The 20,246-nt window shown below is 36.8% G+C and overlaps 1 protein-coding gene across 2 annotated transcripts in view; it reads left to right on the top strand.

The window, feature by feature from the left end:
- LOC123312907 (aromatic-L-amino-acid decarboxylase) overlaps nt 1–20,246 on the top strand; it is a 602,665-nt gene that overhangs the window by 448,128 nt on the left and 134,291 nt on the right. For both annotated transcript variants that reach the window (XM_044897485.1, XM_044897483.1), the window contains exons 7-8: nt 15,004–15,256; nt 15,317–15,482. In XM_044897485.1, the coding sequence (XP_044753420.1) occupies nt 15,004–15,256; nt 15,317–15,482 (419 nt within the window). The remainder of the gene's footprint in view (nt 1–15,003; nt 15,257–15,316; nt 15,483–20,246) is intronic.

The raw sequence follows: 20,246 nt of genomic DNA, 5'->3' as shown, positions 1-20,246 counted from the left end.
TTGTAAGTAGTTCTAATACCACTTGACATGATCATCTATAATATACCTAAATCTATGTTCGGGATCATGCTAGAACCCTAATGTCATGAGATTAGATCCATCTAGACCGCCAACTAGCGGTGAATTTCTGGTTTCGGTTTTTCAGTTCGGCATACAAACGCCAGTGTATAATTTGGCAGGCCGATCGTTGTTTTTCTCTCATATTTGATGTTTACATGGTGGTTTTCATGGATGTTATCGTTTAAGACCATTTTGACGTTCATTAAATAGAATTTTCATCTTCGCTTTCCTGCCTGATGAATCGATAAAAGAAAATTGAATATTTTTGGGACAAGTAATTTTTTTTCTTTTATGACTAATAATGAAACCGATAAAAGTAGAGGATGAAATATGTGAATGAATGAGCTAGGTGAGTGATTTATTAACAGTTGATAATTGTAAGTTCATGCTCATTCCGAAATTGAATTCTCAAAGTGTTTGAAAAATGAAGAATTCGATCCATATCCTCGTAAAGGAGGATGCCACTGTGTAACAGATTCTAACCAAATATTCCCGTTGACCCGATGTCAACCAAATGTATCTGATTTCGACAAAATGTTACTAAAAGTGCTACCCCTTCAACTATTCCTATGAAAATATTGAGTGAAAGTATGTATATAGATTTCAATTTATATGTCCAATGTTATATGCAACACTGAATTTATTTTCATAATTATTTCATTTTTTTTTCCATAATATTTCTGTACATTGCATCATTCTGTTAAATAAATCTTTTATTATATTGAATATACTCTATATCTTCACCTAAAATACGTATTGTATGAATTCTAGAAAAATTTGTCGGGCTATTTTCATCATTTGGATTATTCTCTAGAGAGAATAATTCAAAATGATCGAAATAGACCAATAAGTTGTCAATCATCTCGTCGACAATGATTTGAATTCCCGCCAAACTACGATTAGTTCAGCATACAAACACAAGAGGCGCTGGTATTGGCTCGACCAGGCTTTAGTACGTTCGTTGGCCCTCTAGAGGGTTTAGTTTATTCATGCTAGAACCCTAATGTCATGAGATTAGACGCTTGTTAGTCACTCTTGTTAATTGTGAGTAATCCTGGTCGATAAATAATATTTTAAACGCCTTTGTTGATTTTGAGGCCTCTAGTAAAATATTATACATGGTGTCAGGTATATTTTTGCCAGCCAGCAAAATACAGTGAGAAAATCAACGAACCAACGTTACAAATTGAGGTTAGCTTTTACTAAGAAGTAATAAAATGCAGAACGTTCTAAAACTACCTGAAGCACTTATCTTGGATGGGGTAAATGTAGTAGAAAACTGGAAGAAATTTCTACAGAAATTTAAATTTTACCTAACAGCAACCCAGTCAACCAGAAATGTAACAGTAAGTCGCAGGGAGTACCCAAAAATATCGCATTGAAGTGCTTCTTTGAGAATTTTCATGGATGTACTTGAGATTTCACATTGTGGACATTAACGTCCGCATATTGTTAAGTTTGCGAATTCCTCAACTTTAGATCCCTAGTGATTGCATGAAACATCATATCGAGATGTTCCGATGAAGTGAACATAGCTACTACTATGCGACTTCTCTCTGTTGATATTTTTCAAATATTGAATCTGTGATATTTTTAGAACATGAAATGATGTGTTGTGAATAAATTTCGATGAACTCTACCCAGCGACTTCTCTAAGAAAAACTTTCAGTAACTGTCTGAAATGTTCTATTTATCAGCACGTGGTCTCGAGGTTAACTCATAACCTAAATCCCGCTATGCAAAACGTGGTGTGACGTGTTTCGTTCTGTGACTGCGTTCTGTTGAGAGAATGAACAAACAAAATCTGTATGAATGAATTTTTAGAATAATTTTTTTAACCGAGCTGTTCTATTATTAAATTTCGTTTTAGTTAAGTGTTACTTGACGTTGATTGATTAATTAACGTGCAGTAAAAGGTAAGTAGTTATATAACCTATTGAAATAATGACTACATCATGATCACTTCTTTGTAACGTTCAACTTTCAACATACCTCATATGAATTTAGGTGATAAGTAACATTCACAACCTTCAAAATCAAACTTGGAATTGATTTGACTCATCGAGAGAACTTCAAATTATTATTGTAAATACTGTGCTGGAAAAAATCACCTTCTACTGTTGTTAGATTTTTCATGACACTCAATTTATTACTATCAATACAGCTCTGATTTTTTCTTCTTCAGCTGGACCATGCCGTTCCTGAAGTGGAATGAAGATTTATAACAAGATATATGTTTTTTATTTTATATATTTGGATTTGTATGAAACATATTTTTCTTGAATAAAAAGATATCAGTAATTCATATAGTTGTTCAATTTCCCTTTTGAGGATGAGAGCAGAATGCGAAATATATGTAGGTAAGAGTAAAGAGTAAACACAGGGTACAAATGAGGCTTTCAGAGCTGAAGAGGCCCAAGCTACATTTTTTCTGAAATTGAGTTTACGAGTATATAAAATTTTGATTCATTTTCAGGCAGTTCTTACTGTTAATTCAATTTCAGAAAAATTGTAGCTTGGGTCACTTTTCCTCGGAACGCCTCGAATATAGAGCGCAAATTGATTGCCACGATGGTAATTATCAAATTGAACATGAATATAACTTCAATAGAGGATACACTTTGGTAGTTTATTCTGTCAAAATAATCGTTCCAAAAATCTTCAAAATGAGAAGTCGCAAAGTTGCTGTCTAGGGTGCTTTTTTTACACCTACTATGTGATGTACTGGGTAATTACCCGCGATATGCGATGTTGCGGACATTAAGCACTCTCCAGTAAGTACTGGTGGCCTTTTTTTAAATCAACATTGTGATGTCGCATTTCCACAGTGGTAATTCCCAACAACTTCCCTGTGACTGAAACTGGTTGACTGGGAACAGATCTGGAAAAAAAAGCCGGAGGAGAAGAAAATAGCAGTTTTCTTGAGCGTGGGTGGGGATGACGCAATTGAATTGTACAACACATTCAAATTTGAAGAAAACCAAGAGAAGAAATTGGAACACAGCATAACTAAATTTGAAAAATACTGTGCTCCGCAAAAGAATGTCATTTTTGAAAGGTTCAAGTTCCACGTTCTAGCCCAAGGTGAGTCCAAAAATTTCGACAGTTTTATCACCGAGTTGAAGAAAGCAGTCCAGACAACGGAATACCAAAACGCGGATGAAATGGTTCGAGATAGAGCAGTCATGGGCATATATGACAAAAACACGCAAGAAAAACTGCTTCGAGATCCAAAACTGATACTTGAATGAGTAATCCAGTTATGCAGGGCTGTAGAAATTAGCAAGACACAGTGTAAAGCACTACAAAACGAGACTGAAGTACATCACATCAGCAGAAATATTTACAAGTATTATGGCTATAAGCATGAACCCAAGAAGTGTCCTGCTACTCCTGCTTATAACAAGACATGTGCCAAATGCCAGGGAAGAAATCATTTTGCGAAAATGTGTAAACAGGACATCCCAAGTAAAAAAGCAGCGAAGAAACCTGTAGATGGATCGAAAAGAAGTCAAGGAAAAAAATCTGTGCACGAGATAACAGAAGGTATACCAGAAGAAGAAGAGGGAGCGAATGAGGAATTTTACATTGAATCGGTAGAAAAATTAGAAATAGGAAAGATTTCTGCGCAAGAAAGTTGGACATGTAAGTTAAAGATTTCCAATCAAGTTGTTAAATTCAAGCTTGACACTGGTGCAGAAATTTCTGTAATGCCATTGTCTTTATTCAAAAAACTAAATTTGAAAGAGAAATTAAAAAAATCTAATGTGTCTTTATTGTCCTGTGAAAATTAAAGTTACAAGCTTGAAACAGTAGGTGAAGTCAGTCCAGTATGCAAGATTAATGATGTTGAACATAAAGTAAGATTTATTGTTGTTAACACTGAAATTGAAGTACCCTCGTTAGGTTTGCATGACTGTGTTAAATTCAATTTGGTCAAAAGAGTTCATGAACTTATGCATAATTATGAGTCAGTAGAAGATATTTACAAAAAATATGGTGGATGTTTTCAAGGTTTAGGTTCCTTCCCAAGTGAACACCATATAACACTTAAAGATAATGTTGTCCCAAAAGTTGTGCCTATTAGAAGAGTGCCTTTAACATTATTGGATAGGTTAAAATCTAAGTTACAAGAATTAGAGAATTAGGTATCATTCAAAAGGTTGACGAACCAACCGAATGGCTTCACCCATTAGTTATTGTAGAGAAACCAAACAAAGATCTAAGACTGTGTTTAGACCCAAAGCATTTGAACAATGCCATACAACGGGAACATTTTCAAATACCCACCCTTGAGGAAATTACTGTTAACTTGAGTGATAAAGAGTACTTTACAGTTTTGGACATGAAGGATGGTTACTAGCAAGTTAAACTAGACTAAACAAAGCTCAGATTTGTTAACTTTTGGTACACCATTTGGAAGATACAAATTTTTAAGATTAGCTTTTGGTATTAGTAGTGCCCCTGAAGTTTTTCAAAAGAAAAATATGGAAGTTTTTGCTGACATAAAAATGTATCGATATATTTTGATGACATTATAGTCACAGGAAAGACTGAACAAGAACATGACATAGCTTTAACAAAACTCTTTGAACAGGCTACAAAATATAATATTAAATTTAATAAGTGCAAAGTACAATTTGAAAAAAAGTCTGTGAAATTTATGGGTCAAATATTCTCGAAAGAAGGTGTTAAAGCAAACCTGCCTATACATATAAAAGCAATTGTTGAAATGCCTCGTCCAGAGACAAAAAATCACGTACTTCGTTTCTTGGGCATGATTAACCCTTCAACGGCTAGCGTTGCTTATATGTAACGAAACAAGTGTTGTCAAAAAACCGACAACACAGCTTCATTTAACACTCTAGTGCAACGCCCATTGGCCGGCGTACTGCCCGAAGATGACCCATAAAGCATATGGATGCATACTGCTATCTTCGCTCCGAGAGTTAGGAAATTGAATTGGGTTGGTTCCCGTTTCTCTGTCAGATGTCGTTACGATGTATTTATACATCATACCTGCTACTGATATGGAATAAAAGGAGCCGGCAATTCATAACATTTCGTTGACGAATGAGTTTTGTTGCTCTGACGAGGTCAAATAAGACCGAAACCATGGTCAGCATCTACTCTTTGTAGACGAAATGAAATTTCTGGTAATACTTCGAGCGATGGTAGTTTGTTAGTTCGATTTAGATCGTATCATTCGTTGATTTCATTATCTGCGGATGTTATGCATCTGAATTAATTTGATTATTTCTTGATAATGTTTCATTTTTGGATAACAAAATTATGATTCCTGAGAAGTTGAAGAAGATGATACTGATAGCTCTCCACGATGCTCATTTCGGAATTTAAAAAACTAAATCATTAGCTAGGCAAATTTTCTACTGGCCAGGAATGGCAAATGATATTAAAAATTATTCAAAGTCTTGTAGGATTTGTGAAAAATTTGCTAGAAGGAATAAGAAAGAAACGCTTTCAGAATATCCTACTCCACAAAGACCTTGGGAAAGAATAGGGACAGATATTTCCACATATGATTCTAAAAGCTATCTGGTTATGTTTGATGCTTTTTCTAATTGGTTGGAACTTTTGCCAATTCAAGACAAAAGTGCCAAATCAGTCATGAAACAAATGAAATCTGTATTTGCGAGGTTTGGATCACCAGATGTTGTAATAGCTGACAACAAACCATTCAATTGTGACAGTTTCAAAAAATTCGCAGAAGAATGGAACCTTATCATTCAGAAGTCCTCATTTCCCACGCTCGAATGGACTCGCGGAAAAAGCTGTGTCAATTTCAAAGAACATCATCAAAAAATCGATTGCAGAAAAAAAAGATATTGAGTCAGCATTATTAGCCTATAGAAATTTCCCATTGAAATATATGATACACTCCGTCTCAGTTGTTAAACTCAAGAAGATGTAAAACTAAAATGATCATCAATAATGAGCTTTTATTACCAGAACTATGTAAGAATGTTGTTGAGAAAATAGAGCATAAAATTTTTTTGAATAAACAGAATTTTTATAAAACTGCCACTAACTTGCCGACGTTAAACCCAAATGATAATGTAACTATGTATAACCATGTGAAGAAGACATGGGAACCTGCTAAAATCATCAATAATCATGAAAGTCCTAGATCTTATGTTGTTGAGGATAGTGTAGGAAATACTGTATGTAGGAATAGGTTTGACTTGAAGCCGTCAAATAATAATTTTAAGACTGAGGTCACTGATGACTGTCTAACTGAATTGGAGGGATCTGAAAATAAAAACAATATCAATACTTCTAATCATCCTCAAATAATTACTAGGTCTGGTCGAGTAATAAAACAACCAAACAAACTAAATCTGTAATCATTGTAAGTTGTAACATGTAGTTAACTTTGTAAGTAGTTCTAATACCACTTGACATGATTGTCTAGGATATACCTAAGGCTGTGGTCCGTATATACACTTTGATTTCTTCTGGTTAGTAAGTGGGCGGTCCGTATATGCCGAATTCCGGACAATTCGGTTCAATATCTGTCACCAGAGTAACCGCTCTGATAACTTTCGGTTACCAAATGTGTATATACGGACCATACGCTAAATCTATGTTCGGGATCATGCTAGAACCCTAATGTCGATTCGGAGGTTAACCGTTGTCCTGACCACGTGTAATCTTTTGAGTTATTGGAATTTCATTTCGAAAATTAATTAATAATAATAAGTATAATTGAAAATCTTTGTAAATATTAATTTCTATACCTTACTAATCCTGTGTGATACTGGATTTAGGTGAGGTAGGCAATAATTGGGATTAATTAAAAACTTTAACTAAGGTGTTATCTTTGAAGTTGATAAGATAGTTGTCTTTTAATGGATTGGAACTCGGGGGGGTCTAATGACCCCCCTAGTTCGCCTACGTCCCCTAGACCGCCTTCCCCCAGAACCATAGGCGTACTAACCCCAACTTCTCAAAAAATCTTAAATAGCCTATTCACAATTAGAGAAGAATCAGATAATGAAAATTACTCACTAGCTGATTTGACCCTCTTATCAAGGGAGGTAAATAATGTGGTACACACATTCCAAGATGATTTAGAACTAATCGAGGAAGCATTAATTAAATGCGTTAAATATTAAGGGAATTAAGAATATTGCCAAGAGAGGTAAGAGGAGAATCTCAATAGAATTTAATTTTCCGGATAGAGCTAATAATTTCATCAAAGAAAATCCCTTCATAAACGATCCCGATATTGACGTGTTCATTCCATCTAGAATGGTTACGAGTAAAGTTGTTATCAAATATGTTGGTTCGGAAATAACTAAAGACGATATAATCGATCACGCCGTAAGCAAGGTAAAGATATTGGACGCTAGACAATTAAATAAAAGAGTTACAAATGAAGGGGTTACTACTTACGTTCCTTCAAATAACTGGATTCTGACATTTCAGGGTATAAACCTCCCCGATAGAATTTCGTTGTGGGGCTGCATTCGACATGTGTCACTTTATGTGGGTCCTGTAATACAATGTTATAATTGTCTCAGATATGGTCACACTAGGGTTAATTGTAATAACCCTGATGCGTCCAAACGCTGTCGAAACTGTGGAGGTAATCACATTGAGAGTGACTGTCCTGACCCAAGCAACCCAATATGTGTATTCTGTGCTGGAAAGCACGCTTCAACTGATCGCATCTGCCCTGAATTTTTACGTCAAAAGAAAATAAATAACCTGATAGCGGTGGAAAATATATCTTATTTCGAAGCTGTTAAACTAATTCCGAAAACTTACAGGGAAAACCTGACCCCTCACGATAATGCTTCCTCTAACCCTCAACTACGTTCGCAATTGTTTCCTCAACTCCCTTCCAGGGCTACTAATACAATTGAGGACCCAACAGTGGTTTCCGTCCACAATATAAGATCACTACTTAATCATAGATCATCTCCAGCTCCTTCCTATTCAGCAGTGGTAGGCAAAAAAAGAAGAACAAACCCAAAGACTCCAGGTTATGATCATGATCTCCATGATTCACAATTGATCAATCTCTCCCTTCCTTTATTGTAGGCAACAAAGATTCGACCCCAACTGACTCCAACCGCACACCGAACAAAAGCTCAGTGCGTTTAAATTCTTCTATCTCTGATGACGAGATATTTAATATAATTTCCAAGCGTCTTATTGATAACAAAGATTCAGAGTTATTGAATAATATTTTTGAATTATTGAAAAACATATTCCCACAGCCTACGGAAACCAATAACCCCTTGCCTTGTACTTAATATACCCCCTAATTGTTGTTTTTTTTTTCTTTCTTTTTTGCTCCTCTTATATCCCTCTAGGTCTTTGTAGTGGATACTCCACTCTGCCTTATGTTCGATATCCTACAGTGGAATATCAGATCTGTACAATCAAATATCGATAACTTGAGATCAATAATTGAGGAGTATTCAACAGATGTAGATTTATTGTCGGAAACTTGGCTTAATGATTCTCACAATCTCAAAATCCCAGGATATCATATAGTTAGACAAGATAGACAATCTAGGCCTGGAGGTATTGTCTCACTGATAAAAACTACCTTTACGATCCTTAATCTGGATACCATTGAAAGTCCTGCTACGGTTCAATTTCATGGAGTCAACTTAACTTCAATGAACCTTACAATAATTAATATCTATTGTCCCCCAAATATAAATTTGTCTACAAACTTCTGGAACACTCTATTGAGTAAAATCTCTCAAGCCTTCCTTATTTGTGGTGATTTAAACGCTCAAAACCCTAATTGGGGCTCGGGCATACTCAACATGAATGGCAAAAGGGTAGCAGAACTCCTCCTTTCCAATGATGTCTGCATTATGAACGATGGTACCCCCACTAGAATAACGGCTCCTGGCGAAAATCCGAGTGCTCCTGACCTCACTTTATGCTCCAGCGACCTCAGAATTGACTCCAAATGGAGTGTTCTACCTGACCCTGGAAGTAGTGATCACTTCCCAATATTAACTTCACTGAATCCCTCCCAGCACTATTTTGCCAACTCTACTAGGCGATTCTCTACTCGGGAAAACAATCTCTCTCCGGCTGACTGGTGTAAATACCAGGAAACCATCCTCAATGGAATCCAGTCCCGATCTCCAAATAATCTTAGAGAATTTTGTGATCTCATAAAAGAGGCGGCGGATTCATCCATCCCTAAGAAGAAACCTCCCAAACCGTCTACATACAGGAAGCCTTGGTGGACTGTGGAACTTACTGAGGCTGTTAAAAAGAGGTCTGAAGCATTTAAGATGTATTTGCAAAACCCATGTACTGAACAATTTCTTCATGCTAAGAACATTCAAGCAGCGGTAAAAGAGAAAATTCGACAAGCTAAGCGAGAATCCTTCAGGGCTTTTTGTGAGAACCTATCAACTTGCAATGGTAAGAGGTTATGGTCGGATATAGCCAGGTTTAAATATGGTTGCAAACCCTCTCCATGTCGGGTTACATCTAGCACCTGTGGCATAGAAATAATGGATCGATTGTGTCCCCCTCAAAATACATCAAATCCTCAGATGAATATACCTACAATATATTCTCCTGTACCCTTTCCTCCCATCACCATAGATGAATTGATTCTTTGCATTGAATCTAAAAAAGAATCTTGCCCAGGCAAGGATGGCATCTCATATACAATGATGAAATCTTTGCCGATCCAAGCTAAGGACTTACTGACACAGATCTTCAATGACTTGTTTGTTAATCCATACATCCCATTGTCTCTTAAGGACACTGTTGTTGTGCCTATATGTAAGCCAAATAAATATCCAGATGACCCTCACAGCTATCGTCCTATTGCTTTGACATCTTGTACCCTGAAAATACTGGAATCTCTACTGGCCACCAGATTAGAGAGGATTTACCAGCAATCAATTGATGACCGAGAATTACAATTTGGTTTTCGCAAAGGGGAGTCGGTGAATGACGCTCTGGCGTATTTGATTACATCTATCTATTCATCATTTTCAAGGAATGAGGTAGTTATTGTAGTCTTCTTGGACATCAAACGACTCTGTGAGATTTGACCTGCTCGAAAAAGTCCTCCTGGACATGAAAATTCCTCTGTCTATCATACAGTTGTTGAGATCTCTGACGGTACAGAAGAACATCTTTCTGATTGACTCATACTCAGGGGAGCTTCTTGGACCTAAACAATCATATATAGGTCTTTTACAGGGCTCTCCGGATAATCCAACATTGTTTAATTGCTTCATAGCGGATTTACAGAGTTTCATAGATGTCCCTGGTATAACTGTGTTGAAATATGCCGACGATACTACAATTATTTCTACAGGACCCTCCTTCGAACAGGCATTTGAAAGGATGACTGAAGCTTTGAAGTGTGTGGAAAGATGGGCAACCTCTAAATCACTCCAATTGTCCCCTGAAAAATCCGCAGCACTTTGCTGCAATAAGTCTCAACCTCCTGTGAATATCCCATCGCTAACCCTATTTCAAAAGAACATTCCTTGGGTCAATAAGGTGAAATACTTGGGAGTTTCTATTCACCGATCCCTTGATTGGTCTCATCATGTCAATGACATGTCTGCCAAAGCCTTACAAGGTATTAATGTAATGAGAGCTCTGTGCAGGACATGGTGGGGTGCTCATCCAGACACTCAGTTACTATTGTATAAAGCTACTGTTCGCCCTTATCTTGATTATGCTGGTATTTTTTATGGAGAGTGTTCAAAGACCCTCCTCAGTAAACTCGATCGTGTTCAATATGCTGCTCTGCGTACTGCTATGGGATATGAAATCTACCCCAATTCCCATCATTATGATGGAATCTAATGAACTTCCCCTCAAATACCGAAGACTCTTCCTAGCAACTAAGTTTGTCACTAACTTGCATAGAGTTTCTAATGACCCGGTCCTTCTTAAAGTCCTCTCCCTGAGAGGTTGGAATTCCAGAGGAAATCCTCCACCCATAGTGGAATCTTTCTCTCTCATGGGTGATTCACTGAATTTCTACTCATCATACCAACTTCCTTGTTTTTTGCATGATTTGTCTGTCCATACAACTACCATCAAATATCTCAATTTGAATCTTTCAAAAGATTCCCCAGACAATTCATCAAATTTTGTCACTGCCTGCTCTGAAAAGTTCCCTGGTTATACTGTGGTTTTTACGGATGCCTCCAAAAATCCTTCCCTCACGGGTATAGGTATTTACAGCTCTGTAGGTATCTCTATATCCCAGAGAATTCCAGACTATTTTTCTATTTGCTCGGCTGAATTACTTGCTATTCTGGAGGCAACAAGGGAAATTAAACATAGAGAGCTGAAAAAGTGTCTGATTATTTCTGATTCAATGAGTGCCCTTGAGAAAATAACAAAATGGAAGAACTCAGCTAGAAACGACCATATAACACTTACCATTAGAGCTAATCTGATATATTTGAATAAACATAGTTTTCTATAAAACTTATATGGATCCCAAGTCACACAAACATCCTAGGTAATGACAAGGCTGATAAACTTGCAAAACAAGGTTCTGAAGAATCTGTGATCAAAAGGGCAGACATCAGAGACTTTTGGCCCCGATATAGACGTACTGTTTGGGAAAGGTGGAAACAGGAATGGAGGGTCAATGTCGGGAAGAGTACTTTCTCGCTCCTTTGGGGTCGATCCTTGGTTTATTGGGATAGATCTTCCGAGGGGTACAATAGTAACTATAAATAGGTTAAGATCTAATCATTGCTGTTCTCCTCTCCATTTATGGAGGATTCATGTCTATGACTCAGAACTGTGTGGTTGTGGAGAGAGGGGTGACATCACTCACATATTCTTTAGTTAAATTTTAGATAATATGTTGAATTGCTCGAGGCTGTATGATGATCTGACAAAGAATACTAGAATAAAAAACTTCCCCCTTAACATGTATGATCTGCTTTTTTCCAATGACATCACAACATACACTCTGCTATACAACTTTCTGATAACTTCGGGGATAAAACTGTAAAAACCTCACAATTTATTTTTTTTTTCTCCTCTTGTTGGGTTTCCCCTTTTGACCTTTTTCCCTGCCTCTTAGTGTTATGTCTCTGTGTTTGGGAAATTCCCATTCCCCCTCCGAATAGTTAACGTTCACTCGAAATCTATGAAATAATAAAAACAAAGTGAAGCCTATTTTTTTGATGTGCGGATGGACCTAACCTAGCACATAGTAAAGGATAGAAGAAGAAGAAGAACCCTAATGTCATGAGATTAGACGCTTGTTAGTCACTCTTGGTAATTGTGAGTAATCCTGGTCGATAAATAATATTTTGAATGCCTTTGTTCATTTTGAGGTCTCTAGTAAAATATTATACAGTACCCATGGAATTCGCTATAAAACTCCAATATTGAGCCAATTCACGGTTTGGTACAATCAATGGATATTCTATAATACCACTACCGACAAATTTTGATTTGGACCTAACACACCTCCGAGATCCTAACATATTTACATTTAAACCTCCAATATCATTGTACTGATTTTCTAACGAAGCATATATGAACATCTCAATCAGTCATCCACGCATGTGTTCAATAATTATAAAAAATGGATCGAAAAATGAGTTCTTATACCGAATGAAATATGTTTATTTCTTATTTATACCAAATAAACCATTCGACTGACATAAGGTAGGAGTAGGAGAGTCTAGGCAACGTTCGCGTTGAAGTAAGACTAATCCTGCGCATTAGCTTTAACGACAACTAAGATGTCTGAAACTCTGGTGTATTCACTGATTCGATTTTGTTTTCAATTTCGTGGGGATATGGGACCAGTTTCGTTTTTCCCACTGTAGGTAGCGCTGTTTAGAATTTGACAGAGCATTGTCAATTGATATTTGAAAATAATTTGAATACTTTCCTTCCTACGACTTTAGAATATATTGTATTTATAAACGATTATTTGTGTGTGAAATTGTATTAGTTTCGAGAAAGGGTGTAAAACATTTATTTATTCAACATGTCCTTCAGTAAGTTCAGTTTCCGTATGGACAATCAAGAACTACAGCTAAGAATTCGGTGTTGTTGGAATTTGAGGCATAACCAAATCAGATGAACGAATATTCGGGACGGATATACATAGCTAAGTTTTATGGCGACTTCAGCAATATTTCGAAGAAAGTGTATCGGAAATACGTAATGTGAATTGTGAGCATGTATTGAGAATCAGAAGTACATAAATCTATTCGAGTCTGTTCTTCAAATATTCTTCCTTAGTTGATGTAGTGAAAATTCCCTTTCCGTCAACTGAATCTATTGGATATTTGACCAATCAACTGTGTTTTATTGAAATCATATTGAATTAACACCCTCACGAATTCAGTTTGTCAAACGAGAATTATCTTGAAGAAGAATTGTAAATACTCCTTCGAATCCTAATTCCATAGTGTTGAAATATTGACAGATTTGTTTTTACAACGAAAATCAAATTGTAAATCACAAATATTCCTTAACAGCTGACAAAACGTGCTAGTTCATATTTTGAACTCTTTGATCCATATTCGATATCAACGCAAAACAAAATAAAACGACAAAGTATCGTTGAAATTCCTTTGGTAGAACGAGGATAGAACGAACCAAATGACATGGTGGCGCCGCCACGAAACTGAAATCATATAAAATTTATCATTTTGACCTAAATTCTGATGTCAGGATCTTACATCCCTCTAAATTCGGCTTAAGACAATCTCTCTCAACGCTTTGTCAACAAAGATTTTCCCACGTTTGTTCGATATATTATCAAATACGCCTGCATTGGAGGACAAAGCATCCACTGAGCTCGCAGAGTGACTTTCATCTTCTGCCTTGTTCACCTCCCCCCCTCCTCTATTTGTGATCTTTTTCTGTGATCCTTTTGAGATATTTTTAAAATTTTAATTTTTTATAGTATTTTTTTAATAGTATTTTTAAAGTATTTTTTTATAGTATTTCATATTGTTTTGGTTTATTTACATTTATTTTCGACATATTTGTTACCTCTTTTGTTTCGTTTACCGTTCACCGCCACTGGGCGGATTGATGAGCTTGACCTTGACTGTTTTATTTTATGAAGTTCTGTTACAGAATGTGTTTCGCATGCGTGTTTTTCCGTACGACGCTATTTGACGTTTCGGGTTTTGTTTTGTTTGTTTTATTTCATTTACATTTTGACTTCGAGAAATTGTTTTGAAGGATGTGCCTTGGTCAATTTGGCCCAATTGGAGAATTGTTCTAGACTGCTGCAACGTGAGATGTTGATTCTTTGTTGATACCTATTCGTATCTCTCTTAAAAATGATGATGAAATGTCATCGAAACTAGTCGAGCCGACAGGAGTTTGTAGTCTCTAATAAATAGATTCACCAGTAGGCAATAAGGCTTTTTTCTACTTATACATAGTAATGGTGGACGCCAGAGGGTTCAGAGAGACAATAGATTGTAGAACGCTTTAAATTTGTATGTTTGTATGACACAGGTTAAGTATAATGATAGCCGAAGACTATACTTCACCTGTGTTATATTTAAAAGGTGAATTAAAGACGTTGACTTCATTACTATTATAATTATATTAGGCATCTGAGTATGTTTATCCATTATTGGCCCAGTATAACGTTCAGCTACTCCGTTGCTCTGAAACGCTCATTTCAAGCTATATTAGAAAATTCTTCATTCAATTTTTCCCCCATTACAGTAAAAAAAAACGTTCTGTTTTGCTCTTCATCGAATGAGCGATTTTTGTGTATTCTTCAATGAAAGTCACGGAAATTTTAATATAAAGAGTGTCAATGAAAAATCTAGATTGATCATTGTTCCTTAGAATTTTCTCAAAAAAAATCATGCTTTATGGAAATGTTGTGTCCTAAGGAATCAAAAGTTCAATTTCTTCCTGAAATCGCTCAATTCATTCGTTTATTCTTATTCATAGGTATAAATTGACATCAGCTCTTGTAGTTGATCCACTCTATCTTCAACATGGTTATTCCAATTCCACCATAGATTATAGACATTGGGGTGTGCCTCTGAGTAGGAGATTCAGGTCTCTGAAACTATGGTTTGTCTTCAGAAGCTATGGAATATCTGGCTTGCAGGCTTACATAAGACATCATTTGAAGTTAGCTAAAAAATTTGAAGCTCTAGTGAGGAAAGATAAAAGATTTGAATTGTGCCATAAAGTAGTGGTGAGTGAAAAAACTGCGATTAACGAATTATACATTATATTTTGTGTGTTTATGTTTCAGCTGGGATTGGTGTGTTTTCGTTTGAAAGGATCTAATAGAATAAATGAAAAGTTACTGAGTTGTATTAATGAGTCCGGAAAACTGCATATGGTTCCTGCTTCCGTTAAAGACACCTACTTCATTAGATTTTGCGTTGTGGCTCAACATGCTACCGAAGATGACATAAGTAAGTTTAATATTGTGGATTAACGAATGAAGGAGTTGGTTATTTCTGATCCTTCTAAAGTACTCTTAACGAAGAAAATGAAGGCAATTCCAAGTACTTTTTTTCGTCTTCTGCAATATTATTATTATTATATCCATGCATCAGTATTTTTCAAAGTGAAGTGTGCGTTAGGTTTATTGGTTCACGCCTTGCCTTACAATAATTTCATCCTTATGATTGGTTCCTCATGGAAAAGCCTATAATCCATACTTCTCAACATTATGCTTTCTACATTCCGACTCAGTGAAGATTTCTGAATATTTTATTATTTTCAAATTGTTTGATATTTTGAGATTTTTGAGTATAAAACCATGTCGGAAACCTCAGATAATGAGGGTTTCTACATGGAAGCGACCGATGCTGAAGAATTCAGCGAAGGCGAACACGAGGAGCTTGTAGAGCTCAGAGAAGAAAATGGGCAGTTGAAAGCTCAAATTGTCCAACTGACCGAAACTGTGTCACAGTTGGTCGGTGAGATGCGCCTCTTGAGAGAGGAAATGACCCGAAATAATATGCCAAAATCCCTCACTTACGCCACTATTACAAAACCGGTAGCAGGTTCCAAAAATAATTCCCTTAAAGGAATTGTTTCACAACCCGAAACAAGCAGAAATGATGCAACGTTGGTTGCGAAGGCCCCAAACGCTCCCCCAACTAAACGCGCGCGAAAAGAAAGCTCCTCTTCTGATGAAGGGACCGTCATGCAGACAACGGGAGTGCCTAAAAGGGATAAAATCCCACCCATCACAATGATGGGTACATCAGATTGGGTAGAGATCTCAAAAGCTCTCTATACCAAGAAATTCAGCTATAACCGGGCTACTGTAGTGAAAGACGGAATCAAGATTATAGCCACAACTGTAGATGACTACTTAGTGGGATGATTCATGTCCATTCTTGATAATATTGAATTTGAAAATTCGTGGCTATATTGGACTATGTATATGTACTGGTAAAAGGGGAATTAAGCCCAGTTGAATTTTGTCGACGTTTCGGACATTTATTGTTTGATCACATACAAAACAATTGGGTTGACTACAGAAAAATAACTAAATTCTTCGACCAACTTGGAAAGGAGTATTTCACATACCAGATGGAAGAGGAAAAGAAAATTTACGCCGTCATTAGGCATCTTCCAATATACGCAGATCTGGAATTGATTAAAAATGACCTGAAATTCCAGGAAATCGATGATGCTGAGGTGTCTAAAATGACATCAAACAAAACGAAAAAGCCGATACCATTATATCGGGTTAAAACCCAAAAGAAGGAGATATTCGACATCAAACGACTCTACAACCTTTGTATTACAGTCGAACCAAAAAAGAAGGCAGAAAGTCCAAGCCAGTGCTTTAGGTGCCAAAGGTACGGACATGCACAGAACAAATGCTCCTTCCCGTGGAGATGCGTGAAGTGCTCAGGAAGTCATAGCAGCAATGACTGCACACTCACCAGAAAAGGTGAAGAGAGAAATGCCACATGTATCTTATGTGGAGAAGAGGGCCATCCAGCTAGCTACAAAGGATGTAGCGAGTTCAAGTTAGTGACCAGAAAGAAAATCCGCTGAACAGAAAAAAAAGGGAACAAAAACAACAACTTCTGAACAAAAAATTCAGGAAGTAGCGGAGACCCAACCTACAGAGCAGGAAAAGAAGAGGGAGACTCCAAAACCCCTTCAGAAAAAAGAAGGACAGAAGGAGCTTACAATGAAACAGGCTGTGAACAGCCAAGACAACAAGATAATGTTGAAAATTGTGAGGGAAATGGAGAAAAAACTCCAAGCATTATTTAGTAAACTGAATTAATGGACCTTACGGATATTAGGAAGAAATCCCTCTAGATAATCTCGTGGAACATATACGGGATCAACACTCGGAAAGCCGAGATAGAACAAATAATATCAGAAAGACAACCTAATATTATAGCCCTACAGGAAACAAGAATAAACCGGAACAGAAGACTGAATTTCATTAATAATGAAACATATAGATGTGAAAGAATTACAAACACCGGAGGAGGAGTAGCAATATTGGTGAGAACAGATCTGAAACACTACTTTAAAAGTAGATCCGACGAAACACAAGGAAAAACAGAAAAAGTGACGATTGTTGTCGAATTAAATCGGCAGAGTCAATATAACCTCGGCGTATAAGCCACCACAAAACAATCTATTGGAAGAAGAGATAAACAACATGTTGGAAGGATCAAACCCGAAAATCTCCATCGGAGATTTCAACTGTAAATCCCCATTATGGAACAGCATAACAGAGAATAGAAATGGCAAAAAACTCAAGGATTTCGCCGAAAAACAAAATGCCATAGTGATTGGACCAGAGCTACCAACATATCTTGCTTTTGGAAGAGGAATACCAGATGTAATAGATATCGCCGAGGATATCGCGATATTGAAAAATATAACTCAAGAATTCTCGATTGAAACTTTGGAAGATGGAACCTCAAACCACAATCCCGTGGAATTGACAATTGGAGAAGAACCAAGAGAAAAACTGCTGGAAAAAAGAGAATATACCAATTGGACTAAATACAGCCATTTAATACAATCCAAAATAACAGAAATTCCAACAATAAGCACTTCAGACGATCTGGAATGTGCGGTTGATAAACTGGAAGAGATTATATTGAGAGCTTACGAAAAAAGCACAAGAAGAGTGAAGAGACCAGCACCAAGTCATCCGCATGGCGATACGCCTAAAAAAGTAAAAGATCTTATACAAGAAAATCGAACACTCAGAAGAATATATAGGATGAACAAAAATGATTTAAGTAGAAGGAACCTCAACCGACATAGCCAAGTTCTGAAAAATGCCCTGAAAGATATAAGAACAAGCAGATGGAACAAAATGGTTCAAGAACTGAATACAATCGATTATTCTGCATGGAGAATGCAAAAAAGCCTAAGAGGAGAAAAGACTAAAATTCCACCCATAAACGGAGAAAGGGGAATGGCTTACACCAATACTGATAAGGCAGATGCATTGGCGGACTCGATCGAACGAGAATCGAGAATAAATTAAAGGATAGACGACGATAATGAAGATTTGAAAGAACTGGTTGAAGAAAATGATGAAGAAATGGATGGATGGAAGCGATAAAATAACGAATGTTATGTTGAAGAAATTACTCAGAAAAGGTATAGCCGCTCTAAGAAATATCGCAAATGGAATTATGAGGACAGAACACTACCCAGAAAAATGGAAAACAGCAGAAGTCATAGTAATCAATAAACCATTCAAAGAGAAGAAGTTTCCACAAAACTACAGACCGATAAGTCTACTGTCGGCGTTAGGAAAAGTAGTAGAAAGAATTATCGCCACGAGGCTAAATAAGGAAACCGAAAATCTGGAACTAATACCACCAGAACAGTTCGGATTCAGAAGAGAGCATTCAACAGAACAACAATTATTAAGGCTCACAGAGTACATAACAGAGGGATTCCAAAATAAACAAGCTACAGGTCTTGTTTTAAGGACGTCTCCAGAGCATTCGACAGAGTATGGCATGAAGGATTAATATTATAAGATGAGATGTGCTGGATATTCGATCAAAATATGCAAGTTGATCAGGAATTATCTCAAACAAGAGATATAGAGGCTGGAGTACCCCAAGGATCAGTACTTGGCCACTTCTGTACAACATATACATCCACGATATTCCGAAAAATCCAAGAACCATGCTAACGTTATATGCTGACGACACAGGCATAGCAACTCGACACCGCAACCCAGGAGTAATAGAACGAGTTCTACAAGAGACGATTGACGAAACGAATGACTGGTGCATAAAGTGGAAAATCAAGCTCAATGGACAAAAGAGCCAAGCAATATTACTACAGAAGAAAAGACTGCGACCCACAACGAAACTGGATGTTGACGGTGAAGAAATCGACTGGAAAAATGAAGCCAAATATTTAGGAATAACGATTGACAAAGGACTTACCTGGAAAAGTCATATCAAACAAGCAATCGACAAAACGAAAGCAGCGATAAATAGACTCTATCCTCTGATAGGAAGAAGAAGCCACATGTCGAAAAAGACGAAATTGAAGATAATCAAAGCAGTCGCTAGGCCTCAACTGACTTATGGATCAGTTGCCTGGGGTTTCGCGGCAAAGAGCCATATCAAAAGAATTCAGGCCACTGAAAACAAGCTGCTACGATGTGCAATAGATGCACCTTGGTTTGTCAAGAATAGACAGATTTATAGGGACCTGAAATGGGAAACCAGAAAGAAGAATTCCCGAAAATCAGCTGAACAGAAAAAGAAGGTAACAAAAACAACAACTTCTGAACAAAAAATTCAGGAAGTAGCGAAGACCCAACCTACAGAGCAGGAAAAGAAGAGGGAGACTCCAAAACCCCTACAGAAAAAAGAAGGATAGAAGAAGCTTACAATGAAACAGGCTGTGAACAGCCAACAGGAGAAGAAAAAGATATCTGAATCAGCCGATGATTTGGATATCTTTACGGAAAAAATTTCCAACAAGATAATGTTGAAAATTGAGAGGGAAATGGAGAAAAAACTCCAAGCATTATTTAGTTAACTGAATTAATGGACCTTACGGATATTACAAATAATATCAGAAAGACAACCTGATATTATAGCCCTGCAGGAAACAAGAATAAACCGGAATAGAAGACTGAATTTCATTAATTATGAAACATATAGATGTGACAGAATTACAAACACCGGAGGAGGAGTAGCAAT

This window comes from Coccinella septempunctata, chromosome 5 (genome assembly GCF_907165205.1).
Source record: "Coccinella septempunctata chromosome 5, icCocSept1.1, whole genome shotgun sequence".
Taxonomy (NCBI): Eukaryota; Metazoa; Arthropoda; class Insecta; order Coleoptera; family Coccinellidae; genus Coccinella; species Coccinella septempunctata.
Note: the sequence above shows the minus strand (reverse complement) of the source record. Positions and strands in the feature narration are given on the sequence as shown.